The sequence below is a fragment of the Condylura cristata genome, unplaced genomic scaffold (assembly GCF_000260355.1).
Source record: "Condylura cristata isolate star-nosed mole 26May11 unplaced genomic scaffold, ConCri1.0 scaffold00002, whole genome shotgun sequence".
Taxonomy (NCBI): Eukaryota; Metazoa; Chordata; class Mammalia; order Eulipotyphla; family Talpidae; genus Condylura; species Condylura cristata.
The window spans coordinates 33,617,735-33,642,160 of record NW_004567103.1 but is presented as its reverse complement, the minus strand read 5'-3'; the positions used below and the strand labels follow the sequence as shown (position 1 = coordinate 33,642,160).

General features: G+C 34.2%; 1 protein-coding gene across 1 annotated transcript in view; it reads right to left on the bottom strand.

The window, feature by feature from the left end:
• Positions 1-4,861: 4,861 nt before the first annotated feature.
• Positions 4,862-24,426, bottom strand: part of COL5A2 (collagen, type V, alpha 2) — a 126,200-nt gene continuing 106,635 nt past the window's right edge. The window contains exons 36-54 of the mRNA XM_004674450.2: positions 23,916-23,969; positions 23,652-23,705; positions 23,221-23,274; positions 22,700-22,807; positions 22,539-22,592; positions 21,717-21,770; positions 20,872-21,033; positions 20,116-20,223; positions 19,006-19,113; positions 17,957-18,010; positions 16,776-16,883; positions 16,196-16,249; positions 14,017-14,124; positions 13,608-13,661; positions 12,298-12,405; positions 9,925-10,216; positions 8,214-8,401; positions 7,110-7,349; positions 4,862-6,559 (exon numbers count right to left, since the gene is read on the bottom strand). Of these exons, the coding sequence (XP_004674507.1) occupies positions 6,413-6,559; positions 7,110-7,349; positions 8,214-8,401; positions 9,925-10,216; positions 12,298-12,405; positions 13,608-13,661; positions 14,017-14,124; positions 16,196-16,249; positions 16,776-16,883; positions 17,957-18,010; positions 19,006-19,113; positions 20,116-20,223; positions 20,872-21,033; positions 21,717-21,770; positions 22,539-22,592; positions 22,700-22,807; positions 23,221-23,274; positions 23,652-23,705; positions 23,916-23,969 (2,109 nt within the window). The 3' untranslated portion in view covers positions 4,862-6,412. The remainder of the gene's footprint in view (positions 6,560-7,109; positions 7,350-8,213; positions 8,402-9,924; positions 10,217-12,297; positions 12,406-13,607; positions 13,662-14,016; positions 14,125-16,195; positions 16,250-16,775; positions 16,884-17,956; positions 18,011-19,005; positions 19,114-20,115; positions 20,224-20,871; positions 21,034-21,716; positions 21,771-22,538; positions 22,593-22,699; positions 22,808-23,220; positions 23,275-23,651; positions 23,706-23,915; positions 23,970-24,426) is intronic.

The following is a 24,426-nucleotide window of genomic DNA, read 5'->3' as shown; positions in this document are numbered from 1 at the left end:
ATACATGTGTGTATATATTATATATATTATATACAATTATTACATATATAAGCAATTATATATATATATATACACACACATACACATATGCATATACTTTTGGTATGCATTCTTAAATTATGGTGAATTATATTCTTCCAGAAAAATAAATACAATCTTTGTAAGACTGTCATATGGTAAGATATTAATGTCAATTAAATATTTTAAAAAGATATCTTAATTTATTTATGCATAGAACTAGGGTGAAGACCAAAGGTCCAGGGGATTAAAGGATTCACCAGAGACAAGAGTAGGGACCAGAAACGGCAGATCTACTGAAGTACACTGCTGAGGGGAGCAGCGGACCAGACAGGGGAAGTCTGCTGCATCATGTGGGTCAGCTCCCTGCAAGGGATCAAGCTCAGACTATAGCAGTGACAGTGCTGAGACTTGACTGCTAGGCCAGCAGCCAGGCCCAGTAAGATGACTTTTGAGAACAGAACTGCATGATGAGGAAGAGCAGCAGTGGGTTAGCTCCCTGGTGGGAATTCGATCTCAAGCCATTGAGGTGGTAGTGCTGAGACAATCCTCTCTGCCACCAGGGAGCCCAAATATTATTTTATATATTTGTTGATTGCATCAAAATAAAATCCAGTAGAGAATTATAAGCATAAATTAAACAGAATTATGCTAATTAGTAAAATTTCATCTTTAGGATTCCCAGTGATAACAATCTTATTGGTGTTTTGTCTGCATTTCAACCAGAATTTGCATCTTTCTTCATATTTTCTTCTACTGGCTTTAGTGAGTAGAGATATGCAATAAGACTTGCATTATAGTATCAGAGATGATTTCAAACCCTCCTTTCCAAAGTTTATGATTCCTTTTAACTACCAAGACTTAAAATTCTAAAAGAAATATTCCTAGGAATAGAACTTTCTTCTTTCTTTCCTTTTATATATCAGCGTTCCACAGCAATCTGTCCTTAACTCATGTTTTCCTTTTATACCAACTTTGCAGCCCAAAGCTCAAACGATGACTTACATATCTCTAGGTATTAACAGCTCTATCTCCTGCCAGGTGCTTCATAAACATCACATGCATCCTCAGCATCTCTCTTTCTCTTTCCCTTGCATTCAAACTATGGCCTTGCCAGCTTACTTGGGGTTCCCCAAACAAGCTGTTCTTTTAAGAACTCCATTCCTTGCACTATGTTGTTCTTTACATATATTATGTCTCCTTCATTGCTTATGGAATCGCCTTTATTCCTCTAGACTCATTACAAAAATATTTTTTCCAGTTAGTCTTCATTGCTTTCTCTCCTCTCCCAAAACCAGGCTAATTTCCAGGGCATGGTCTTGTGGTACCTCTGTGTGTACTTCATTAGTTTTCATCACCGCCATGTATTTATTCAATGCAGTATATATAGGTTAGTTTGCTTTATCCCTAAATGTTAAAAATCATTTAAAAAATTTGTAATGCCTTTCTGTAGCAAAAACTGTGTAATCATTTTACATTCTCATAAAAACTATGCACCCACAATAGATCCTTAAGACTATATTCAAAGTCAATCTACCACCATAAAGAAGCTGGTTTTATCTGTGAATTCTAAGTTCCACTCTGTGTTTTTTTACAAATGATACCATACATGTCATCAGGTAAAAATGATGGTCATTGATGATATCCCAGTGTATCCTGTTCTTTCTCATACACATCTTATTTTGGGCCATACTAATTCCTTGCATTTACAGAAAATCTAAATAAGCCAATCTGAGAAATGATTTTCACTATACTTTCCATATCCAGTGTTTTCTTGCCTCTTACACATATAATGTAGTCAGATATTTAATGCATTGCAATTTCCAATGCACAGAATTTAACATCATTGGTTGGTTCAGTTGCATTTCTAAATTTCTAATGATACTAGCTATCTTCCACATGATAACTGGTGTTTATATCATGGGCTTTGCATATTAGCTACACAGAATTTTCCACATTTTTTCTTATTGATTTCTAAGAGTTTTTAGCAAGTAAAACATTAAAACCTTCTTTCATATTTGTGACAAAATGTTTTTCTAGTCTGGGCATGCTTTTAAGCACACTTGAGAATTTTAAAATATCAATTAAAATGTATTTTATAATGAACCACCATATACCAGAGATATTTTGTGGGGGTGGAGTGGGGAATGGGATCAAAAACGGGGGGAGGGGGAAGGGAGGGAAATGCAATGGACTATGGTGGTGGCACACGGGTGATTTGGTGATGGGAAACACGCGGGGATTACAATCGAGATGGGAAAAAAAATGTGCAAAATGATGTAAAAATAAACTTTTGTAATAAATAAAAAATGATTAAAAATGTATTTTATTTGATCTTTATTTTACTTCAGAATGTTTTATCCCTATTTCAAGATTAAACTACTCAAAATATTTTATATTAATGTATTTAGAAAATCTTTAGGTATTAAATATTCATTCTACTTGGGAAATGTTTTGAATAAGGATTAGAGAAAGGGACGTGCTTTAAAATAATAAATATGTACAGTTACTAAAATACTATTCACTGAATAAATTAAAATTAAATTAATTCTATATAAATTCTAACAGCACATGAATTCATTCCTAGTCTTCTTCCATTATGGTGCAATAACTTTTTATTATTTCTTTGCATTTATTAAAGCCAGTGACCCATTTTTAGACTCATCATTTGGTTATCACTTTTCATGCAGTTTTTATTACAGTAAGTTTTAAAATGATTTTATCATTTTCCATGTTTTTAAGCCTCTAGGAATTATGGGTTAATTTATATGTTGATTTAAAAACAATTGCATTTTAAAAATGTTAATCATTCCTGTGTAAAGACAAGACACTATTTCCACAATTTGCCACTATATCATTATTGTAGCATAATTTTGATTAAGAGATTGATATCATTTTCTAACCAGGTTTCACAAATTTCCTGTCATCAAGTCTTTAATGTTTTGTTATTTCCAGTATGAATATAATTTCTTACATTATGCTTTCTATCCAATAATATTAGTAGAATCATCAGTAATACCAATAGCAATAATGATACATAGTTCACAATCGTACATAAATCAAGTATTTAAAAATACTCTCTAAATATAATTTTCCATTATTCATTAAATGAATATATTTTGAACAAATACTAAGCAGTAAACTCCTTATAAACATGCCTTAACCTTGTAACAAGTGTAATTAATAGGGAAGACTGACATTAATACTCAGACAACTAAATAAAGCATCATAATTGTGTCAGAAGGGAAAAGTTAAGACAATTGATAAAAGGGAAATTTATCTAGCCTGGGGTATAGTGAAGAAAGAGTTTAGGGGAGATTTCATGAGTTGGCATTGAAATATCATGAAACATTTTTGAAACTGAACTACACGTAACTCTGGAATCCAAAGTGAAATGGACATATACATGTATGTATGTATGTTTTGCTTGAGATCCAAAGAAAGATCTACACTATGTCTGCATTTGGAATCATTGGTACATGGGGATAATTAAAACCGTAAGAATGATGACAGAATACTGAGTATGAAGATAAAGGAGATTTGATCCCAGGAAATGACACTTAAATATTTGTGTAGAACAGTGAGTTACCAAAGGACACTGATAGAAAATCTCTTAAGTGAACCACCCATTTTGATAAAAAGACACATCCCTGGTTTGTCTCATTCTCCATAGTTTCTTTTGTTCTTGTTGCTGCATCTTTGCTTTCCATGACACTACTAGACTTCAGTACCAAAATTAACTTTTAAGACAGTATGCTTAATCTCCCCTGAAATCTTCATAAATTCAAAGAAAAAATTATCTTGAGATGCTCTTTATACTCAACGGGTATAGGACCTCTGGAATACTTATAATCTGCTTTGTTTTTTTTCTTTTCAGATGTTTTCACATTTATATTTTGTTGTGTATTATTATTCTCTTGAGATATTGTTTATGATTTCTTTTTCTGTTTGGAATAAATTATGTAAGCTAACCAGAACTTGTCAAATTTATGAGTTTTGAACTTTTTCAGCACTGTGGTTTTTTTTCTTTCTGCTAACTTAGGGGAATTTTCTTTTATGTTCTTAAAGAAGTTAGTAATAAATGAATGGTATCATCTTTCAAAGATGCTGACTAATTAATTCACTTTTGATTACAGAAAGCTTGAAATGCATGTTGGATAAAAGGATAAAGAAATCCATTAATCTACTAGACATAATCTAGAATTTAAGCCAGTTGAGTTCTTAGAAATGATCTGAGAAAGTCTTTAATTTATAATTCCTGAGTTTCAAATAAGAACTGGTATTTCTATAAGTGGCAATTATTAGTGTTTTTGACTTAAGAGAATCACCACATAGTTCTGGACATCTAACTGAAATTGTACAATTTGCATAGGTAGAGTTTGAAAGAAACTTCCATACAAACAAAACTCACAAGTATCTTTAGGTAGATAAATTTTCAAATTCAAGATGTAGAGTTCAAATATTTAGCAATTTGGGAAGAAACAATGTTATGAAATAAGTATTGAAAATAAAATCTGAAAACATTAAAGTTAAGTTCATGTGATTCACTTTGAGACATATGCTTTATTATCACAGTTTATTCAATCACGAAAAATCAGCTGCTTTTTTTCTTTTTATCAATAATACTAGCCTGACACTTTTAAGGGTCTAGATAGTGGTAATTAGTGTCATTTTGCCTTTGTAAGTGACGTTGCAAATTTTCATTTATAAACCAATATATACATGATAGAAAATATTTAATTTTTAAACAAATGGTAAATAAAAGGTACCACAACACTTATTTTTTACTACTGGAAATGAGATGGATGTACTCTGTTCAAGGAATTCCACAAAACAAAAATCATTGACATGACAAAAGCGTGCTTTTAATTAGATTCTTTGCAGAGATACATGACTAAAGGTTGTGTGCATGACTTGTCCTTTGGGATGGTCCCAGTTGTTTATTCTTAAAGAAAAAAGTAAAAATGGAATTGACAAATGCAATTAAAGGAAAAAAAAAAACTTGAGATACAAAGGAACCTACATGTTCTGGCCTAAGAAACATGCAAGATTTATAAAACATTCCAGATACAGTATGACAGATGAACAGTGAAAAGACAGTGGAACAAAGCTCCTTCTTTCAGAAGCGGGAAGTCTAACAGTTCTGTCTTCATAAATGGTATTGATGAAACCATCTTTATTTTTAAAGAATTTTATAGAAGGAATTTTAGCACCATCATTAAAGGAAAAATAATAATAATACATTTTAGTCCTGCCTATCTCCAGTCTTGGAATTAATAACAAAAGCATAGCACCTTTTAGTATCTAAAATATAAACAAGAATAGTTAAGTCCATCCCAGCTTCTAGAGATGAGGTAGCTCATGCTAAGAAATGTTGGTCATTTTTCCTATGAGAGTTCAAAGGCAAATTGTCTCATTCCAATCATCACATTTGATTAGAGTCAGCTTCACAACTCTGAGTTTCTAAATCTTATTCTTCATTATAGCTTTCAGAATGAAGAGACTGAGGATATGGAACAGTTACAAATTTGAGTACTAGGCATAGGTTTAATTGTGTGTGTAAATTAATTTTCATTCAAGGTCTTCTTAATAAGAAAGTGTAAATATATCCAATAGTATATTCATGTAATCTATCTACACTGATAGAGTCATGAGGGGAAAGATACCTTTAAATTGAGAAAGAAGTCTAAACATACCACCCTTAGCAAAAATTGCAGAAATTGAAATGATTTCACTGTGTTTTCCAGACATTCATCTAATTATATTATTTTTAATTCCTTTTCAGACAGTGATAAATTGATATTTTTTTTCAAGGTTCTCTTTAAAGAGTCTCTATGACCATAATACAAGATCAAGACACGCATGCAGGTTTTAATCACATGTTAAATTTTGATTTCATTTTCAATCGATAATCTGGAAATGAGAGATCACAAAAGGGTACTATTTTCTATTTTTCAAACTGCAGCCAAGCAGAATAAAACATGTGTTGTGGTTTTACATACCCCACTCTTTAAGCTACCTGCCAGGAAGAAGAATTTTTTCATAAATACTAAGCAACTTTGTCATTCCATTAAAATAAATTGAAGAAAAACAGAGATTCATTTATTCAATTCAGTTTACTTTTTAAAAGGTGGGCATTGTCACTGGTCATCTTAAACCTAAACTTCTGTGTTGAAAATATTTTAAATCAATTAAAACTTGAGGATTGTAAGTAAAATAAATATTCTGAAGGAGAAGGAGGCCAGGCACTTAAGACCATATATACAATGCTGATGCAGGATCAGCCATTACTTCAAGAGTCTCAGGATCAGCTTCAAACAGTCAAAGTTCTTGTGAATGGTGGTGGTCACTTATGTTGGGGGTGGTGGTCATCGTCAATAGAGCTCAGCTTGCTTTACACAAAACAAACCGGACCGATTTCAATGCCAAATTCCTGATCTGCACTGCCAACATCCACAGGGGCAAGATCTATGATGGGCAAGCGTGCCACATTCTGTGTTCTGTATTCAAAGATGGTTTTGCCCTTATTTCCATTTCGTTTCTGTAATTAAATGGCACAACAGGTTACAAGTTTATATACATTTTCCAAAGATGTTAGACAGTAACTTTCAAAACAGCTATTGTAATGTAAAAGCCATGACTTTTAGAGCCCACGAAAAGTCTAGATAGGTGAATCACAAACCAGTGAAAACTATAAAGTACCTCAGATAGATCAAACATTTTAGAATCAAGGAATTTTAAGCATGGAACTGGATTAAATGAGAAGCCTGAAGGAAACCAAGGTAAGTTCGCAAAGAGTTATTAGATCAGCAGCTCTTATTCACTGCTTTTTTTTTTTAATTAATGAACACACATTCAGTAAGAATTAGGAGTTAACTATTGGCATAATGCCTTTTTAAGCACAATTGCTGTATACGGCTGGGACATAGGATTTGCAACCTTACTCTAGCAACAGCAAACAACTGATGTGCTTATATGTGTGTGTGCTTAAACAATTATGTAAAACTGTTCCCATCTTTCATGTCCTGACAATATTTTTAGCAAAAAATAATTTTTTTCCAACCATATCAATATAAATTAAAAGAACTTACGGAGCATGTATCTTGAAGAACTGTATATCTGAATCTAACATTTCCCTCTGCCTTGATTTCTAAGTCATTTGACCCCTTGAGAACCACAGCTTTCCGGAGGTTCTTAGCATTATCATCCATATATCCTACACTGTTTTTACAAATGTAAGTAATGTTTTGTGAGGCTTCTTTGGATAAAAGGCGCAAGAAGGTCATTTGAGTAATGGCAGCATTTGGTGACTGGTGGTCTCCATAAACAAACTAGAACAAACAGAGAGAGTTTTTATTTAATGCAGTATTGAAGGGTTTCATAATGTTGTTTATATGCACGTATTGTATATTTTATGCTAAATCAATATATATGATCTGTATATATAAACATATTAAAATTTCTACAGCTATTCATAAGAATTTTTGTCCTTATTACCCCACATAGAGGTGATAAAGCTAAAATTAAAATTCACCAGAGAAATTTTAAGCATTTTTAAATCTTATTTTAAACATTCTTGAATATTACATTTTAGAAGTCATATACTTGAGTACTGGCTCAGTTATTCAATTATGTATCAAATAACTCATTTTTATTACTAATTGTAATAACAATTAGAAGTTCACTATTGGTCTAAGGTCTTTAAGACACTACTGTCTTATACTGGTAGGAAACAGGATTTACAAGTTTTTGATTCATTCATTGTAAATCATATGTGCCAATATTATACTAAGCACCCTATACAGCAATAAGTATTATCATCCTCACTGGAGGTGGCACAACTGAAGTTCCAGAAGGTTATGACTTATTACTTAAAGTCAGTAAAAGCCAGCTAAGATTACCCAGGTCTCTGACATTAAACAGAATCTCTGTGCATGCCACACATGTTAAAGGAACTACTTTTCTATATTCCATAAATGAGAATATTGTTATTCAAAATTTGTGTTAATTCTTTTAAAACTTGTTTATGCAATAATATTACAATTTTACCTAGGGAGAATATATCACTTCACCATAAGATAAACCTGACATGACAAGATAAACCTGATCCAAAAAATAATAGTGTAGTCCTAAATAAATGCATAATAAGTGAAGGTAAGCAGAGAATATAATTTTAAATAAGCATATTAAATTACCTGAGATCCTCTATTCATATCAAGACCAAACCAAACAGGCTTCTGGTGAGGAGACTTGCTGGTCCACCAGGTTTTACATGGTACACTAGAAGGGTTTGCTGAAATACATGTTTCTCCTGTTTCCATGTTGCAGTAAACTTTGATTGCATCTTCAACAGATCCTTGGTTAGGATCAATCCAGTATTCACCTATTTTCCGAAACAGGAATATATGCTAAATAAATATTACTTCAAATAAGATTGTAAATTTCCAAATAATTATTAGAGGGTTTGAAACTATGAACTCATTAAGAACTCTTTTAAGGGAAAGAGATAAGGAAATACGCCAGAACTAAGAAGTGTTTAACTATTAGGTATTTGGGTCTTTTCTACATGCTAGGCCTTGACCAATAGCACTTTGTCAAACTGTGTACTTAAGGTAAAAAATGTCTATTTAGGGCCCTCCTTGGTGGTGCAATGGGGTAAAGCACAGCCTATTGCAACCACTGCAGCATGAGTTCAATCCCCAGACAGGGAGATGACCCACATGGCATGGCAAACCTCTCCTGACCAGCCTGCTGCTCCCCTCAGCAGTGTATTTGAGTCCATCTGCCAGTTCTGCTCCCCAATCTGTCTCTGGTGAATCCTCTCACCCCTTGCACCTCAGGATTGTACCCCAGTTCTATATGTATAAATAAATAAATCTAAAAAAAAAAAACATCTATTTATCCTATTTTATAGATGGAAAAACTATGCCAAAAAGAGATAATACACAGGGGTAAGTAGCTTTGCCAAAATGGATATGTTCTCACTAAATTTATAATGCAATTTTTCAAATTATAACTGGAATGTAATTGAAATATATATTTCAGTTTAATAGATTATCAAAACTGTGAGAAGAGTCAGGAAATGAAATGAACTACAATGAGAATGACATGAATTATCTCACTGGCCCTTGGCATATACATACATATATACACTTGTGTGTATATGCACACATATATTAGTATATATGCATAATATATGTTTTAAAAATGCTTTTTAAGTGGAATCAAGTTCCTTGCTCTGCAAGGTAACAATTTTAGCCATCTATCTCAATGTCATGTCACGATTCACTGAAATTCTGATGTATTTCATAGCTCATTGCCACCACCTAGGATCCCACTTTTCCACATCTTAATGCAAATGTGGTTTGCATTATTATAGACATGATGCATGTAACTTGGACAGAAATACTCATTTCAAAAACTTAAAATTTCAATATAACATAATCCTGACAGCAGAAAAGTGTTATTTGGGGAAGATTAAGCTACATGAAAGGAATTCATAATCAAATAAATTTGGGAAGTAATAACATACTTTATCTGATGAGCCAATAATGTATGTTTGCATATTAAATCCCTGAAAAGTCATGTTGGTAGATAAATATGTTAAATCTTGCTTAATCAAGTTTTTCAATATTTTCTACATTACATAATCACAAAAATTATCAACATTTTAAGACACCTGGAACTTCATAGCACTATGACACTGATTCCTAGTAGAACATGTTCTGTTACAGTACTTATCATCTTACCCTATAATTTTTGATCAAAAATTATACTACTAAACCATAAACTCTGTGACATGCATTCCATATTATCTTGTGTGTCTATCACTAGGTAGAAAGCGAATGACATTTTTTATATGTACTTGAAAATAACAATCAGAAAAATGTGCTGCTGTCTACTTACCACTTTGCTTTGCAGAATGGCAAAGCTTTAAGTCATCACAGGTCCGGGCTGGGTGTTTTCTAGAGCCATCGGGGCTGCGCATGGTTTCAATCTGACTACTGAGGGACTTCAGGGTAGCGTGGACCCCTGGGTCAGTTTTGTTTTTGTCATCAGGAGCCGCCTGATCTTCGGTAAATTCTGGAAGTGGATCTGGCATGCTGTCATCATAGTGCCCCATGATATCCCCAAGAGCAGCTGTAAGTTGACCAGGGGGCCCTGGCGGGCCAGGTGGACCAGGCTCACCAGGAGGACCCTATTTTTTTTAAATGGAAATATAATTACATTTTGGAGGGGTTTGTTTTCTGACTTCATTCAAAAGCTCTAGAGGTATTGGAATTAAGAGCTACAATGCAATACTCAGACTTTCTAGCAAGAACCTTTGACTCATGCCCTTTTTAACTGGACAGTTCTAATCTGACGAACCCTAACCTTTCAACGGTGAGAAATGATACACTACTGTTAATACATTTGCAAATCAACCTCTGAGATAAATAAGGATCAAAACACAAAATATTAGCTTTGAGTTTTAACTCAAAAAGGAAGTATATTTTGTGCTAAGAACATGCAGATATGTATTCCTTTCCAAATTACTTTGGGCAAAGTACAACTAAAATGTTTTAGAAGGATTTATGGACAGAAACTGAATGAAGATGCAGAGGGAGTTGTTGGGTACCGGTTCTTTAACACTGTACATGAATGCACCACAAGAGAATTTCCCTTTATTTTCAAATAAGAGTTAAGCACAAAGTTTTTTTCTGTGTGCATGAATTAGTGTGTTATCAAAATTCTCCCTTAAAAAGAATGGAATAAAGTTTTGGAAGACACTCTTATTTAATGCCAGACAAGAATTATTAGAGTGATAGAAGATAAACACAAAAGTGGCAGATACCAGGAGGTAGATCCTCTCAACTAATTTCCTTCTGCATTTTCTTAAAGACAAATGCAGCAACTTGAAAGAATTAGCCAACAACCATAAAAGACAGGCAGTCCACATTTCATGGGGGAGCACAGTCCTGGCAGTAGAGAAGCCAGAGTTCTAAACCTGGTTCTGCTTCAACCTCCAATACCAATTATTTCCTCACCCTCAGGATGTTTTTTTTTTTTTTAAAAAAAAAAAAAAAGACTTATTTATTCATACAGAACTAGGGTACAGGCCAAAGATGCGGAGGGTGAGAGGATTCACCAGGGACAGAATGGGGAGGAGCACAGGCAGATTGACGAAGTACACTGCTGAGGGAAGCAGCGGGTGGGTCAAGAGAGATCTGCCACCCCATGTGGATCACCTCCCGGGCAGGCGGGGATCAAACTCATGCGGAAGTGGCTTAAGCTTCTTAGTGTTGTGCTTTAACCTGCTGAGCCACCAGGGAGGGCCCCCTCAGGATGGTTTTACCCAATTTTTTCTTTAAGGCCACGAGTCTATGCAATAATTTATGCAAATCTCAGGAGAACAGATTCTGTTTTCTATAATAATTTATGCAAATCTCAGGAGAACAGATTCTGTTTTCTATAAGACTCAATGAACCACAAAATAAAGTCTATCAAGAGCCGCACAAGTCAAATATATTCCAATTCTGTAGCTGTGTTTCATTCACAGAAGTAAGTGGCAAATATTCTTCCTGCCATGGGCAATACAAGACTATTTGATCCACATATTAAATAATAAATACTTGATTTAATGATATTAACAGTTAATGGCAGAGCTGAATTGAAGATGGAAATGTAAATATGTCCAAAGAGGAAGAAAAATCAGACTCACAGACACAGAGATACAAAGACACAGAAACGCACACACAGACGCCGATATATGTGCATCTATAAATTTGGGGATGTTTTCCAAAGACCTGAGAAGCAAAAGTTTAACTAAAGCAATTTAGTTTTCCATAATCCTTGAGTCAAAACTATTGGCACTTTTAATGGAAAGTTTCAATTGAAATCCTTTCTGAATGACATTTTTAATGTAAAAAAATTCATAAGCTTCCCTTGGGAACATTTTTATGAATGACTGCATTCATTTTTCTCAGGTAGTATAGTTCCATTTAAAGCAAAGCATATTTTCCTAAGTTTAATTATAAATAAAATCATTACTTGCTTGTTCTCTCTGGAATCAGCTGAAGTTAATATATAAATTCTGAGTTCAGATTTTATATGTTTCCAATAACCTGTAGTAAAGTATTTGAAACAGTTACCTAAAGAAAAAAGCTCTGATATGCTTTTAAGTCTGGTTTTCAGGTTCCTTTAAATGCCTTGTCCATCAGTCTACACCGAATTTCCTGGGATAAAATCCAAGCTATGGGAATAAACAGCATGACTGGCATACACCCCTCGGGATTTTACCTCAGGTCCTGCTTCTCCAATACTGCCCCGCACACCAGGAGGCCCGACAGGCCCAAGTGGTCCAGGGTTTCCTTCCTTCCCAGAAGGACCAACTGGCCCTGGAGGACCCTACAAGAAACAAACTTTTAGATTGTATGAAGAAAACATTTACAATGTGAGTCTCTAACTTAAAAGGTTTCATTATGGCACATCACAATGACTTCTTGATTCATTTTACTAATGAACAATAAATGGAGCCTAGAATTTTCTAGCATTTACTATTTCATCATGCATGAATTCACCATCAACCATGCATGACAAAAGTCATTATCAGTTAAAAACTTTAATAGACTAGTCATCCACTTTTATTAGGAAGAGTTATTTCATCAAGTCTGATTTATTATAAACTACCACAAGCAATGTTTGTAAGCCAATGTTACCTCAATAAAATTAAAATTAAAGTTACTCGGGTATGTGGCTGAAGCTAAATAAATTACCTTTTTCTAATTCTCAAAAAAGAAAAAAATGAATTAACTAATAAGAAAATGACAAAATTTAGAGTGACTGATACAAGTTAAATTTATGTACTTATACTACTGCTCTCGATTTTACATATGTTTTAGATATAGTAATAATTATTTGTAATTATTTCTTAATTATGTAGGTCAAAACTTTTATGACAATCACCTATTAAAGGCAGGATTAATACAAGTTACTTCTAAAAGCTTGAAATATTAGTTTCACTTTAAATTTAGTTTTGAATTTGACTTTGAAAAACAGCTTCGAAGAATGTATTATAATTACTTAACAGAAAAATATATTCAACTTCAAAATCTATCTTCATTTTATAGTAGGTCCTATTCTATGATTTCAAAGGATGTGGTTTTAATATATCACCTGTGAAATATCAATGATTAAAATTTACACAAAGAATAGAAAGAATAAAACTTGAATTCAGCAGAAAGATTATGGTTGCCAGACTTAGTAGGGGAGCAGGTAGAGGGGATAAGAAAGGTAGGAATGTGGGAATGGATAGTTTGGTGGAAGAGAAAAAAGAAATAAAATAATAGTCAGTAAACACAGGATAAGAAAGTGAACTAATGAGTATATCTACCCTAGGTAAGAGAGTCTATAAAGCAACAGGTCACATTGCTTTCAGGATAGTTCCACTTAAAAGTAATTACTGAAGGTTTGTTTCAGACATTTATTGCCAGCTTCAGAGACATGGGTCAATTTCAGCTGTAATACATGAAAATGATACTAAAGCACCAGCAGCATGTTACTCAAAGCATTATTTTTACATCTGCAACTTATTAAATTTCATTACTTACTCTTGGACCAAATGGGCCAGGGATTCCAGCACTGCCTTGTTCACCATTTGGACCCTAAGTGGAAAAAAAATGTCACCAAGTTGAATTTTGTCATTTTTAGCTTTAAAGGTGTGGTCATCAACTTTAGTAACATAAACTACTTTAATGAAGTTACCACTCACTAGGATGTCTATAGTGATTTGATCAATACTGAAGATACCTATAGCATAACCTTTTGCTGTACTTCTCCCCCCGCCCAAGTTTAGAGTTAATGTGAAGGCAATTAAAATGAACAACTGACAACACCTAGAGAGTCCTTGAAGTAAAAATAAGGTGCAAAATGTCCATCTATTTTTATAGACAAAATTCATGACAGGATACTTGCACATTTCACAGAGAGGGCAAAGTGATATTTAAAGAAATCACTTACAGGAGGTCCAGGAAGACCTTGAAGACCAGTGAAACCTCTGTGACCCTTTTGACCTCGGTCACCTCGGTCTCCATGATCACCTTTGTCACCACGAGGTCCTTGGGGTCCCTAGAAATATAGTCATGGCATTAACCTTGTTGAATCTACAGTTCAGTACAACTTCATTTTTTACAATTATTTGCTATAATTTTTTAACACTGCACTTTACATTTAGTTATCTAAACTGATTTAGAACTATGTATTTTTGTCTATTTTTCTTAGGGATTGGAAAAACGTTGATTGAACAAATGAGATAGAAGTATCATAATTAAGCCATTTTCCTTAAAGAAAACAAACAGAAGCTCCATGTTCTCATATGTGCAATATCTGTACCCAAATCCAGCAGCCATGACCCTGAGAACTAAAAAAAGAACCTAGTTAAGAAATAACAGGAACGTGCCCTCCCTGGTGGTGCAGCGGGTTAAATTAGCACAGCACTAAGAAGCTAAAGCCACTTCCTCATGAGTTCGATCCCCACCTGCCCCTGAGGTAATCCACATGGCATGGCAGACTTCTCCTGACCCGCCCACTGCTCCTTTCAGCAGTGTACTTCGACAATCTGCCTGTTCTGCACTTCACTTCTCTGATGAATCCTCTCACTGCCCCTGCACCTCTGGCCTGTACCCCAGGTCTGTATGCACAAATAAATAAATCTTTAAAAAAGAAAAGAAATAACAGAAGCTAGAAACTGCATCAAGAGCGAGCTGAAGATTATCAGATTCATCTGATTTGTGGAGGACTTTGTTTTTAAGATTTATTTATTTATGCATAAAAGACCAGGGGTGTAAGCCACAGGTGTGGGAGCTGGCATAAGAAGATTAACCAGAGTGTGGGGAGCAGTACAGACAGATGGACTGAAATACACCGCTGAGGGGAACAGCCAGTTAACAGGAGAGGTCTGCTGTGACATGTGGGTCAGCTCTCCGAGTGGCCAGGGATTTAAATTCATGTTGTGGTGGCTGGCGATAGCTTGATAGTGCTATTTTCAACCCTTGCGTCCCCAGGACGCCCGAGAAGAGGACATTTTTTAAGTCCTGGAAAATAAAATTATTGGCTAGTGGTTCATAATAAACTGACAAATAACACAGGTCATTTACCATAGAGTCAGCTTTTTTTTTGAATTTCCCAAAAAGAGAATACAAATTCTGTCCATCTGACTTTGAAGGATGGACACTACCAGCAATCAGCAGCCTCTCAGATTAATTTTTTCCCCTTATTAGTCTTTTGCTCTTATTTTATTTGATTTTGTCAAACAATACGGGAACCTTTTTAAAAGAAAATCAGATCAAATCTCAGTTACATTTACTTATCTTAAATAGTGGTATAAATTAAAATAGCAAAATCAACCTGAATGTTTTCATAATGTTAAAGAGCTTCTTTTATTATAGGGATACCCCAAAACTTCATAATTGGAAATAAACTAAACTAAAATGCACCTATTTTAATTATTAATTAAAATTCATTTATTCATGGCACATGAATCACATTTCTTTTATAAATGGTTAAAAAAACCATTCACTTGACATACTAGGTGACTTTAAAATCTTCACCAGTTAACCTCCAATCATAGATGAGAATTATAATTCAATAATAGGCTATGATTTGAAAGCTATAATTGTTCTACATGAATATAGATAGGGATTTCTTCTGTACTGGGTGTAAAAGGAACATGGTCTTGTTCATTAAGAGACTATTTATTCATGGTGAGAATGAATCTACATACTAATCACTAACCTTAAAGCAATTACAAGTAACAAAAAGATTAGAATATGCACAGGACAATCTACTTGAAACTGAAAGAATATTTTAATAGCATCTTTACAGTCTTCAGAGAGTTTTCAAACCCATTTTCCTATGTGGTTTTAGAAACTGAAAAACGGACACTACTATTCCATTTCTTGGGAGAAAATTGTGACAAAAATTATTCACTAGTTATTGGAATAACTGATAGTTAAATTCAGAGGACTTACCTTGAATTCTAAAAACAAATATGAACTCCTGAATATTATTTTAATCGATTTTAATTAATTTCAATTAATTTTCTTCAATCAAAGCTTAAGGGATTTTCTATTTTTAATTTATGAATCTTAAAATTAATTTCCTTTAGGAAAGTATATTTATGCATAAATGGAGAACTTACAGGTAAGCCACGTTTCCCAGCTCGACCAGGTGGTCCCATAGGACCCCGAGAACCCTAGAAGAAATGTTTACAATAATTATGGCAAGTAAAAATGATATACATACATTACATAAGAAATAGATACAAAAATGTGTTTGTGATTGCATGTTAATATATGTACATATGTATCCATGTGTTTGTTCTTATGGCTACCTGATTAAGGTCAGATTAATATCCTTAGTTATAAGATAGTTCTCACTGCAAGTTGGCAACACTGCTATAGTGAATTTTATTAATTGGCTTCACTGAATAAAGACCACTTTAGTGGACTACAGTAACACATATTTTACTTAAACGTGACATGATGTATACTACATATCTATGTTATTTTTAGATGAAAGTCAAAGCATTGGCTTTTTGAATACCTGTTAAAAATCAAGTGTTTTCCCTGAAGAGTAGGAAAAAATTAATTCATGGTTGATTGTTTACCATTCCTTGATTAAAGTCCTTGACCAAGATCACTCCTGCATACATATGTGTAGCTTATAACATAACACAGTGATATTTGTAACAGTCGGGGTGAAATTAATATTCTCCTTACCGGATCTCCTCTTTGTCCTGCCTCTCCTGGAGCACCAACAGGGCCGGGGGTTCCAGGGGCACCCTGAGAGCCTGGGAGACCTGCGGGCCCGGGGTCTCCACGATCACCCTGATATGAATAAATGTGATTTCTTAAATATTTATTCTAAGCAATGATATTCTATATTTCATGCTAACTCGTGATAAGAAAAAGATGTACATTTTACAAAATTGGTTTACTTAAATATTTATATTTGCTTATTAACAAAACAATTGGAAAAGATTAAGATGAAACCCTCCTTTGTTCCTGCCTTATTCCTCCCATAGTCAGGATCCCTGGAGTACAGGAGTGGCTACCTGCAGAGTTTAGCATGTTTCTTAACATTCAGTTTTTAATTGGGGTATTTATAATTTGGGATAAACAAATGATTTATCCCCAAGATTCCTCAAAACTTTTCTTCCCCTTTTTTGAACACCTACTAGACATTTAAAACATGTTATTTAATACACAAAGTCTTGATGAAGGTATTAATCATATTTGAGGATCACATATCTAGTTACTTAAGGAATGAAAACTCTAATCCAGGTCTATCTGGATCCAAGTCCATTCTGTTTCATGAGAACTGAGAGTGGAAAGGGGATTACATCATAATAGATGTAATGGGAAGGGTGTATTAGTTTTGCCTCTGAAGGACTGATAACTAGTCAGAGACCACGATGTGACTGACTGAAGAGACTAAAAGTTCACATAAAGCAGATGTTCCTATCAGCACAATTTCTAAACATTTAAAATCCATTTTTAGAAAGCCACATGGTTTATTTCCTCATAGGACATACATGTTAGTGAGTAGAAAAAGTAGCTTTCATATAGTTCTAGTTCTGACTGCATATCTTTAGGAATGAGTTTCACATGTTTTCTCACCCAACTCATCCAAAACCTTCATGTTGTATCACATATGAAAGCAACTCATTTTTCAATTCTTAATATAAGAACCCCCTCACTGTTGCAGTTTCAAATTGTATCACATTTTCAAGATGTACCACACTTATGACATTACAAAAAAAAAGATTTCTACTGTCAGAAAAAATCAGGGCTGCATTGAAGTTTTCATAAAAAGGGATAGTTTTTTACTCTTTGGTATATATAGAGATTCATCTATGCATTCAGAACTCCAAATTTTTTAACAGGCAAATTGTCCTTACTCGTTCTCCAATCGCACCATCTCGTCCTGGAGTACCATCATTTCCAGCAGGGCCCTATAAAGGGTCACATTTAAAACACAAATTAACTGAGTCGTGCAAAATCTCATTTTCATTGCCAGAAAAATTACAGCAGTTTTCCACCTCTCTTCTATAAAATGTAAATTAGCAACTATGGAAATCTCAGAAGAAAGGTTTCTTTTCTTTGCTATTACTTTGACTTGAATTTCTTGCAACGTTAACATATTCGTATATAACCAGAAGCCTTTATTTCTATTTTTTATTTTTAAAAGAAAATGATTTTCAAAGCCTTTGAAATAAATAGACAGTAATTACATTCTGTTTTTTTATGCTTTGTTTTTATAACCACTGAATGATTTTTCACATTCTTACTTCTTACTCTACCCAAATAATATGCTTAAAGTTTTGAAATAAATAAACTACGTTTAGAGGACATTAAATTGATTTTTAAAATATGCAGTTTTCTCTCCTCGTTATATTTTGATTTTTTTCGTAGAATTGCAATTTTACCAGATGATCATAAACAGTTCTACAAGTCATTAGTTGTTTCTTTCAAGAAATATGGCATTAACTATTTGGTAATTTAGTCATTAAAGCACTGAACAGAAGTGGAAAAGTGTCTAGTGGAACATGACATCCATCGTGTTACTTCATCATGATATTTAAGTAAAATGAACAGTGCCCTTTTCATATTTTGACAAATATGCCATTACAGAATGAAATAATAACAAGAGAAAAGATAAATGGATGAGTCCTTTCACCTTCAAAACAATTTAGTCACAATCTAATTCAACTAAAATCCTTAGCTCCAGACTAGAGGAAGGTCAGTGCAGACACCAACCTTGTTCCCTTTACTTTATGTTATTATAAAGAAATATTAGTTGGCTCTCAAATAAGCAGAGTATATCAAATAATATTACTAAGAAACCTCCTTCAGGTCAAATGTATATTCATCTTCTAAGTTAATTTCTAAAATTGTCCCTGTGATACTCAGATAGCAAAAGCAGAATGTTAATCACTGCCGCACTCACTTCAGGTCCAGGTTCCCCCACAGGACCATTGGAGCCCGGGGGTCCCACAGGCCCAGGTGGTCCTTTATCTCCTGTGGCACCAGTTGGTCCTACTTTTCCTGGTGTGCCCTGCAATAACAGTATAAAGGTCAGACCCTTCTCAAGAATTGTAAGAATGCCAGTTTTTAGAAAGGCTATGTTTATTCAAATAACACCTCAGCTATTCCTTCATAGTAAAGATTGTCCATGAGCCCCAACTCCAAGGACACTATACCCTCTTACAGGGGATTGCATTCATCTTGCATGTCGAAGGGACCGAAAAGCATCCTTTCCCACCAACTTAGGTGTGCACGTTTGGACACCTAATCTAGTGCACCATGTCAATTCTGGCTGTCCTTTTGGTGTCTATGACACTATGACTCCTTGCACACATCTGCTTTGCCTGCTCCCTTTACTTCTATATTTGACACTTTAATCTCACTATTGGTTCTTGTCTTGTTCTGGTAACAGAAAGATATCTTTTCACCCTGATTTGCTGGTTTCAGATCTCTATCTACATGTCCCCCGTTTCAAGGTCCCAGGTTATCTTTCTTCTACATTGGCCATAAAACTTCATTTGTTTTCTTTTCAAGCATTATTTGTTTTCTTTTCTTTTAGCAGTAAAATTTTGTCTCTCCAAAGTGAACAGCGAATCAAACTTTTTCAGAGTTCTTTATATTCACTAACTTTAATCTTCACATTGTATTAGTCTAACCATTTCCCTTTGATTATGTAAGACAGCTTACTGTCAAATATGGATGTTCCTTCTAGGCATCTTTATTTTAAAAGTGGCTACCAAATCACCAAAAGTGTTTTCCCTTCTCTAGTTCTATGGATATTTTAATATTTAAGAAAAAATAAAAGTCACCCCAAAACCATCACTTCATTTGTCTACTTCTTAATGCCAGGGTTAATTAGCCTTTCAGATTTTGTAAGATACTTAAGAACATGATATTTAGTACCAAAACATCCTTAAGCTATAATAATTTATGTCTAAAAAAAGACTAAATCTATTAAAAAATATGATCAATTCTCTCCTCACAAATTGTGTTGATATAACAAGGTAAAATATGAGCTGAGCCAGTTTCTCACCGCTGGGCCTGGCAGGCCAGGCATGCCTCGCTCCCCACGTTGCCCAGGCATGCCAACGATTCCTCTTTGTCCGGTAGTTCCGGCTGGGCCAGGAGGACCATCTGGACCCTAATTTTAAGGATAAAATATAATTATAAATTCTCCAGGACAAAGGTATATGCAAGTACTTTACCTTAGGTTACAGTTTCATAGGTCTTTCAGTATGAGAAAAAAATCTTGTTTCATAAAACCATGCTATAGATAAGCAGCCATAATTTGTATCCCACATGGACCCTCGGACATTTTTTTACAATTGAAAATAGCTCATAATTTGAAAGTATTTGAAGATTAATGTGAATATTGACTAGATAAAAGAGGTACCTATTCTGGTAGTGTTCTTCCTTATAAAATAACAAAGAAAAATTTATAATAGAGAAAAGAAACAGTGAACACTGATCTATACAAAACATAAATTCTAAAGGACATGGGTATGAAATAACATAATGTACTTTCCAAAAATTTCTATAATACAGTACATACTTTTAGTTTTGGAATACCATCTCCATGACTACTGTATTTTTATATCTATACATATACTTTTTTCTAGAGAAGAAAATTGGAAATTAAAATCTATAGTGCATAATGTCCTTAAAGGTTTTATGAAAGTAAATAAAAGTAAAAATAGTTACTTTTTGTCAGTAAATATGGTGCAATTGTATTTGGAAATACCTCACTAAAGAATAGTGAGGTATTCTAGAATAAAAATGCCAAACTTACAGGCTGTCCATCTTCTCCCGGGTCCCCTTTGTCTCCTGGGCCACCGGGAGGACCTGCTGGACCCCGATCTCCTACTCTCCCATGAGAGCCGGGATCCCCTCGAAGACCTGGCGGTCCTTCCTTCCCAGGTTCCCCTAAGGGGCCTGCAGGTCCTGGCGCTCCCTAGTGTAACATAAAAAAATCAAGGGAAGCATAGTGGAAGTCAAACCAGAGGACTGAGATGATAGTGGTCTTTACCTCAGAGGCAAATACCCAAGTCTCACAGGTTCATTTTTTCTGTAGCTAAACATTCATTCAATAGATTTAACAAATCTAAGTAAAATATAGCTATGGGTAACATTTAAGTTATTTATAGACAGTTATCTTTGATAGGTATTATTAGTGTGATGAAAATAACTTGAATTTGCTAAAGACTGAAGTTTACTCCAACATTGAATATATAACATTTGATTCTATCCCAGTTGTTTTTATAAAGAATAACATCTTATTTAAGCAGTTTCGGATATGATCATTATCTGAAGAAATGATCACTAGCATACAGAAATGCAAGTTTTCATTAGCTACATGGAATAATAGTCAAAAACTGGCACTAAAGCAATTATAAAGAGTTCCTCCAAGAAACACTAAATTATTAAAGACGAATTGGCTTTGCCAACATAGTACTCAAATTATTATGATGTGTTGTGAACAAATGAAAGCAAATCATTAAGAGAGTTAATGAAAGAACAAATAATAAATATAAGAATGCATGCATACTATATGCACATACATGTGTGTGTTTGTCTATTTTTTTGTTTGTGTATATTATACCATTATCAAAAAGGTGAGTTAATGAGCTAACTTACAGTAGGGCCTGGAGGTCCAACTCTGCCAGCAGAACCTGGAAATCCTGTAGCACCCTGAAAATATTATGTGAAGTTTAAAAAATAATAATAGATCTTCTGAAATATACTTTTCACAGAGGTATTTAAGTCTTTAGGATTTTCTTTAACATTTTATATTATACCTGACATATTTTGTAACCAGCATATTTTTACTTTGATCCCATGTTTTTGAGAATAGATGTGTATTAATTAGTAGGAAAGACACTATTTTCCCACTTCAATTTATCTCAAACATACCCAAGTATGTTCAAAGCTGAATCTATACTCACATTTATATGTTAAATAACTGTATTACATAAAATTTCTCCCCATTATTTGGTTACCCCTCCGTAGGTAATAGATCATTTAGGTTACATATGAAAGCAGCTGGGTTTCCATCCAGATCAACTACTGTCAACTACTGTCAGTTAATAGAAGTAAAAAATTGTGGTAACAGCTTTGGATTAAGATTAACTTTAGTAGCCTCCCTGGTAGCCCAGGGGTTAAATCTGAGCTCTGTTACTGTTGAGGCCTGAATTCCATCCCCAGTCTGGGAGCTGACCCACATGCCACAGCAGACCTGTTCTGTCTTGCCTACTGCTCTACTCAGCAGTGCATTTCAGTAGTCCCACATGCTCTGCTCTCCACTCTCAGCACTCCCCCACACACATCCACCACTGGCCTATACACCAGTTCTTCTACATATCAATAAATAAAACTTAAAAAATAAAGTTTAATTGGCCATGAAGCACTTGATACATGTGACTAGAGGTGCATAATTTCCAGAGCTTCAAATAAACTTACTGGTGGACCCTGAGTTCCGCGACCACCTTTTAATCCAGGAACACCATTAGGACCCTGTAAAAAAGGAAAGAAAGAAAACATCACTGTAGCAAAAATAAAACAGGCTAACCACTGGCACTGGGTTCAAGACGTGACTTGTTTTTCTTTATCCTTTCACTTACATGAGGGCCTGGAGATCCTGCTAGACCTTGTGGTCCGGGAGAGCCAGCATCTCCCTTCTGTCCTGGCTCTCCAGGTTCACCTTTTACTCCCGGTTGACCATCAGGACCCTATAACAATTAGATAAATAAGGGACTGAATATAATAATTATAGAGAAATTATTTCATAGAAATTATTACTGACATCACTCTCATATATTGTAAAAGGGTGTTTTGTAATCAGTATTAAAGCATAATGGAAGAAAAAATAAATCCCCCTGATGAAAACTTTGAAGACATTATGAAAGTAAATCCCACTACATTTTTCTTATAACATATAAGCATACATTCGAACAATGCAAACCCATTCATTTTTGTGTCAGTCCATGAAAAAATGTCTTGAAAGTGAGAATAGTACCCAGAAAAAAATAAACTGCTAGATTCTTAAATATACTTTTAAAACATATGACAATAATAGTAAACTAAATTAATTTCTATAATAAGAAATGTACACTACTAAATTAAGGATATTTGAAAATTATACCTGGGGCCCAGCAAAACCAACAGCCCCAGTTGGGCCATTTTCACCACGAGACCCCTAAGAAAAGACAAACATTATTGTAGATTTTACACATTATTTTCAAGAAGAAAAATATTTAAAAGTAGTTATATATATCAGTACTTTTTAAGATTTATCTATTTATACATACAGAGATAAGGGTAACAGCAAAATTTTTTTAAATCAGAGGTCTTAAAGAAATTTTTTTATTTAGTAGACAAGCTACTTATCTAGAGCTAACAGATTTTACAGAAATAATTCACTGGTGATTTTTAAGTTTAACGAAAAAAGCAAGAGTAGAAATCCAGGAAGTTATAAGTGTACAAACCAACAGGCGTGGTTTTATAATATCAAGACAATATGGATTCTTTTACTATTCAACTCATACTAAAGAACATCAAAATGCTGTCACTTACAGGATTGCCGCGAGAGCCAGGGGGGCCAACTAAACCTCGAGGACCAGGTTCACCCTAGATAGCAGATTTAAATGATTATTGTCCAAAACAACTGCAAAACATAATGCAAGATGATGGTGGGCACTCTGTGGAAGGCAGATAAGGGGGGGTATTCTGAGATGATCTAGTACAATCACCATACTTTATGAAAAAGAAAACAAGAGAAGCGACCAATTTCCAGAACCCACAATCTTGAATCTGCAAAGTAACATCTTAGAAAATTACCTTTTCTCCAGTAGGACCTGCAGGACCAGGAGGACCCAAGGGACCTGGAAGACCCTGTCAATTAACAGAACACAGGCATATTGAGGGAAAGAATTCACAGAAGCCTTTGTGTTTAAATAAACTACCCAAGAAGTTCTTGGCTTGCTGTAATTTGGCCAATTTTGCACAACATTGTCTGTAACAATTGATATAATAGTATATTCTCAGTTTTCCTATCCATTCTAAAACTACCGTATTTTCTCCACAAAATGTTTTTGTCTCTTTCATCAACTCAACTCGTCCATATACAACACTTATAAGTATTAGTTCTAAAGCACTGCTACTCTTTCTCAATGTATCTCAGCTTATTTAAATTTGCTAATAATCTAAAATTTAAATATAGACTGACTTTTCTTTTTACTACATTCCTAAATTATACTAGCAAAATATCACTCTTATTTTAGAAAGGTGAAATTTTGCCAAAGATTGTTTTCTCTAGTCCTGTGAGATAAACAGGAGTGTTACATCCCAA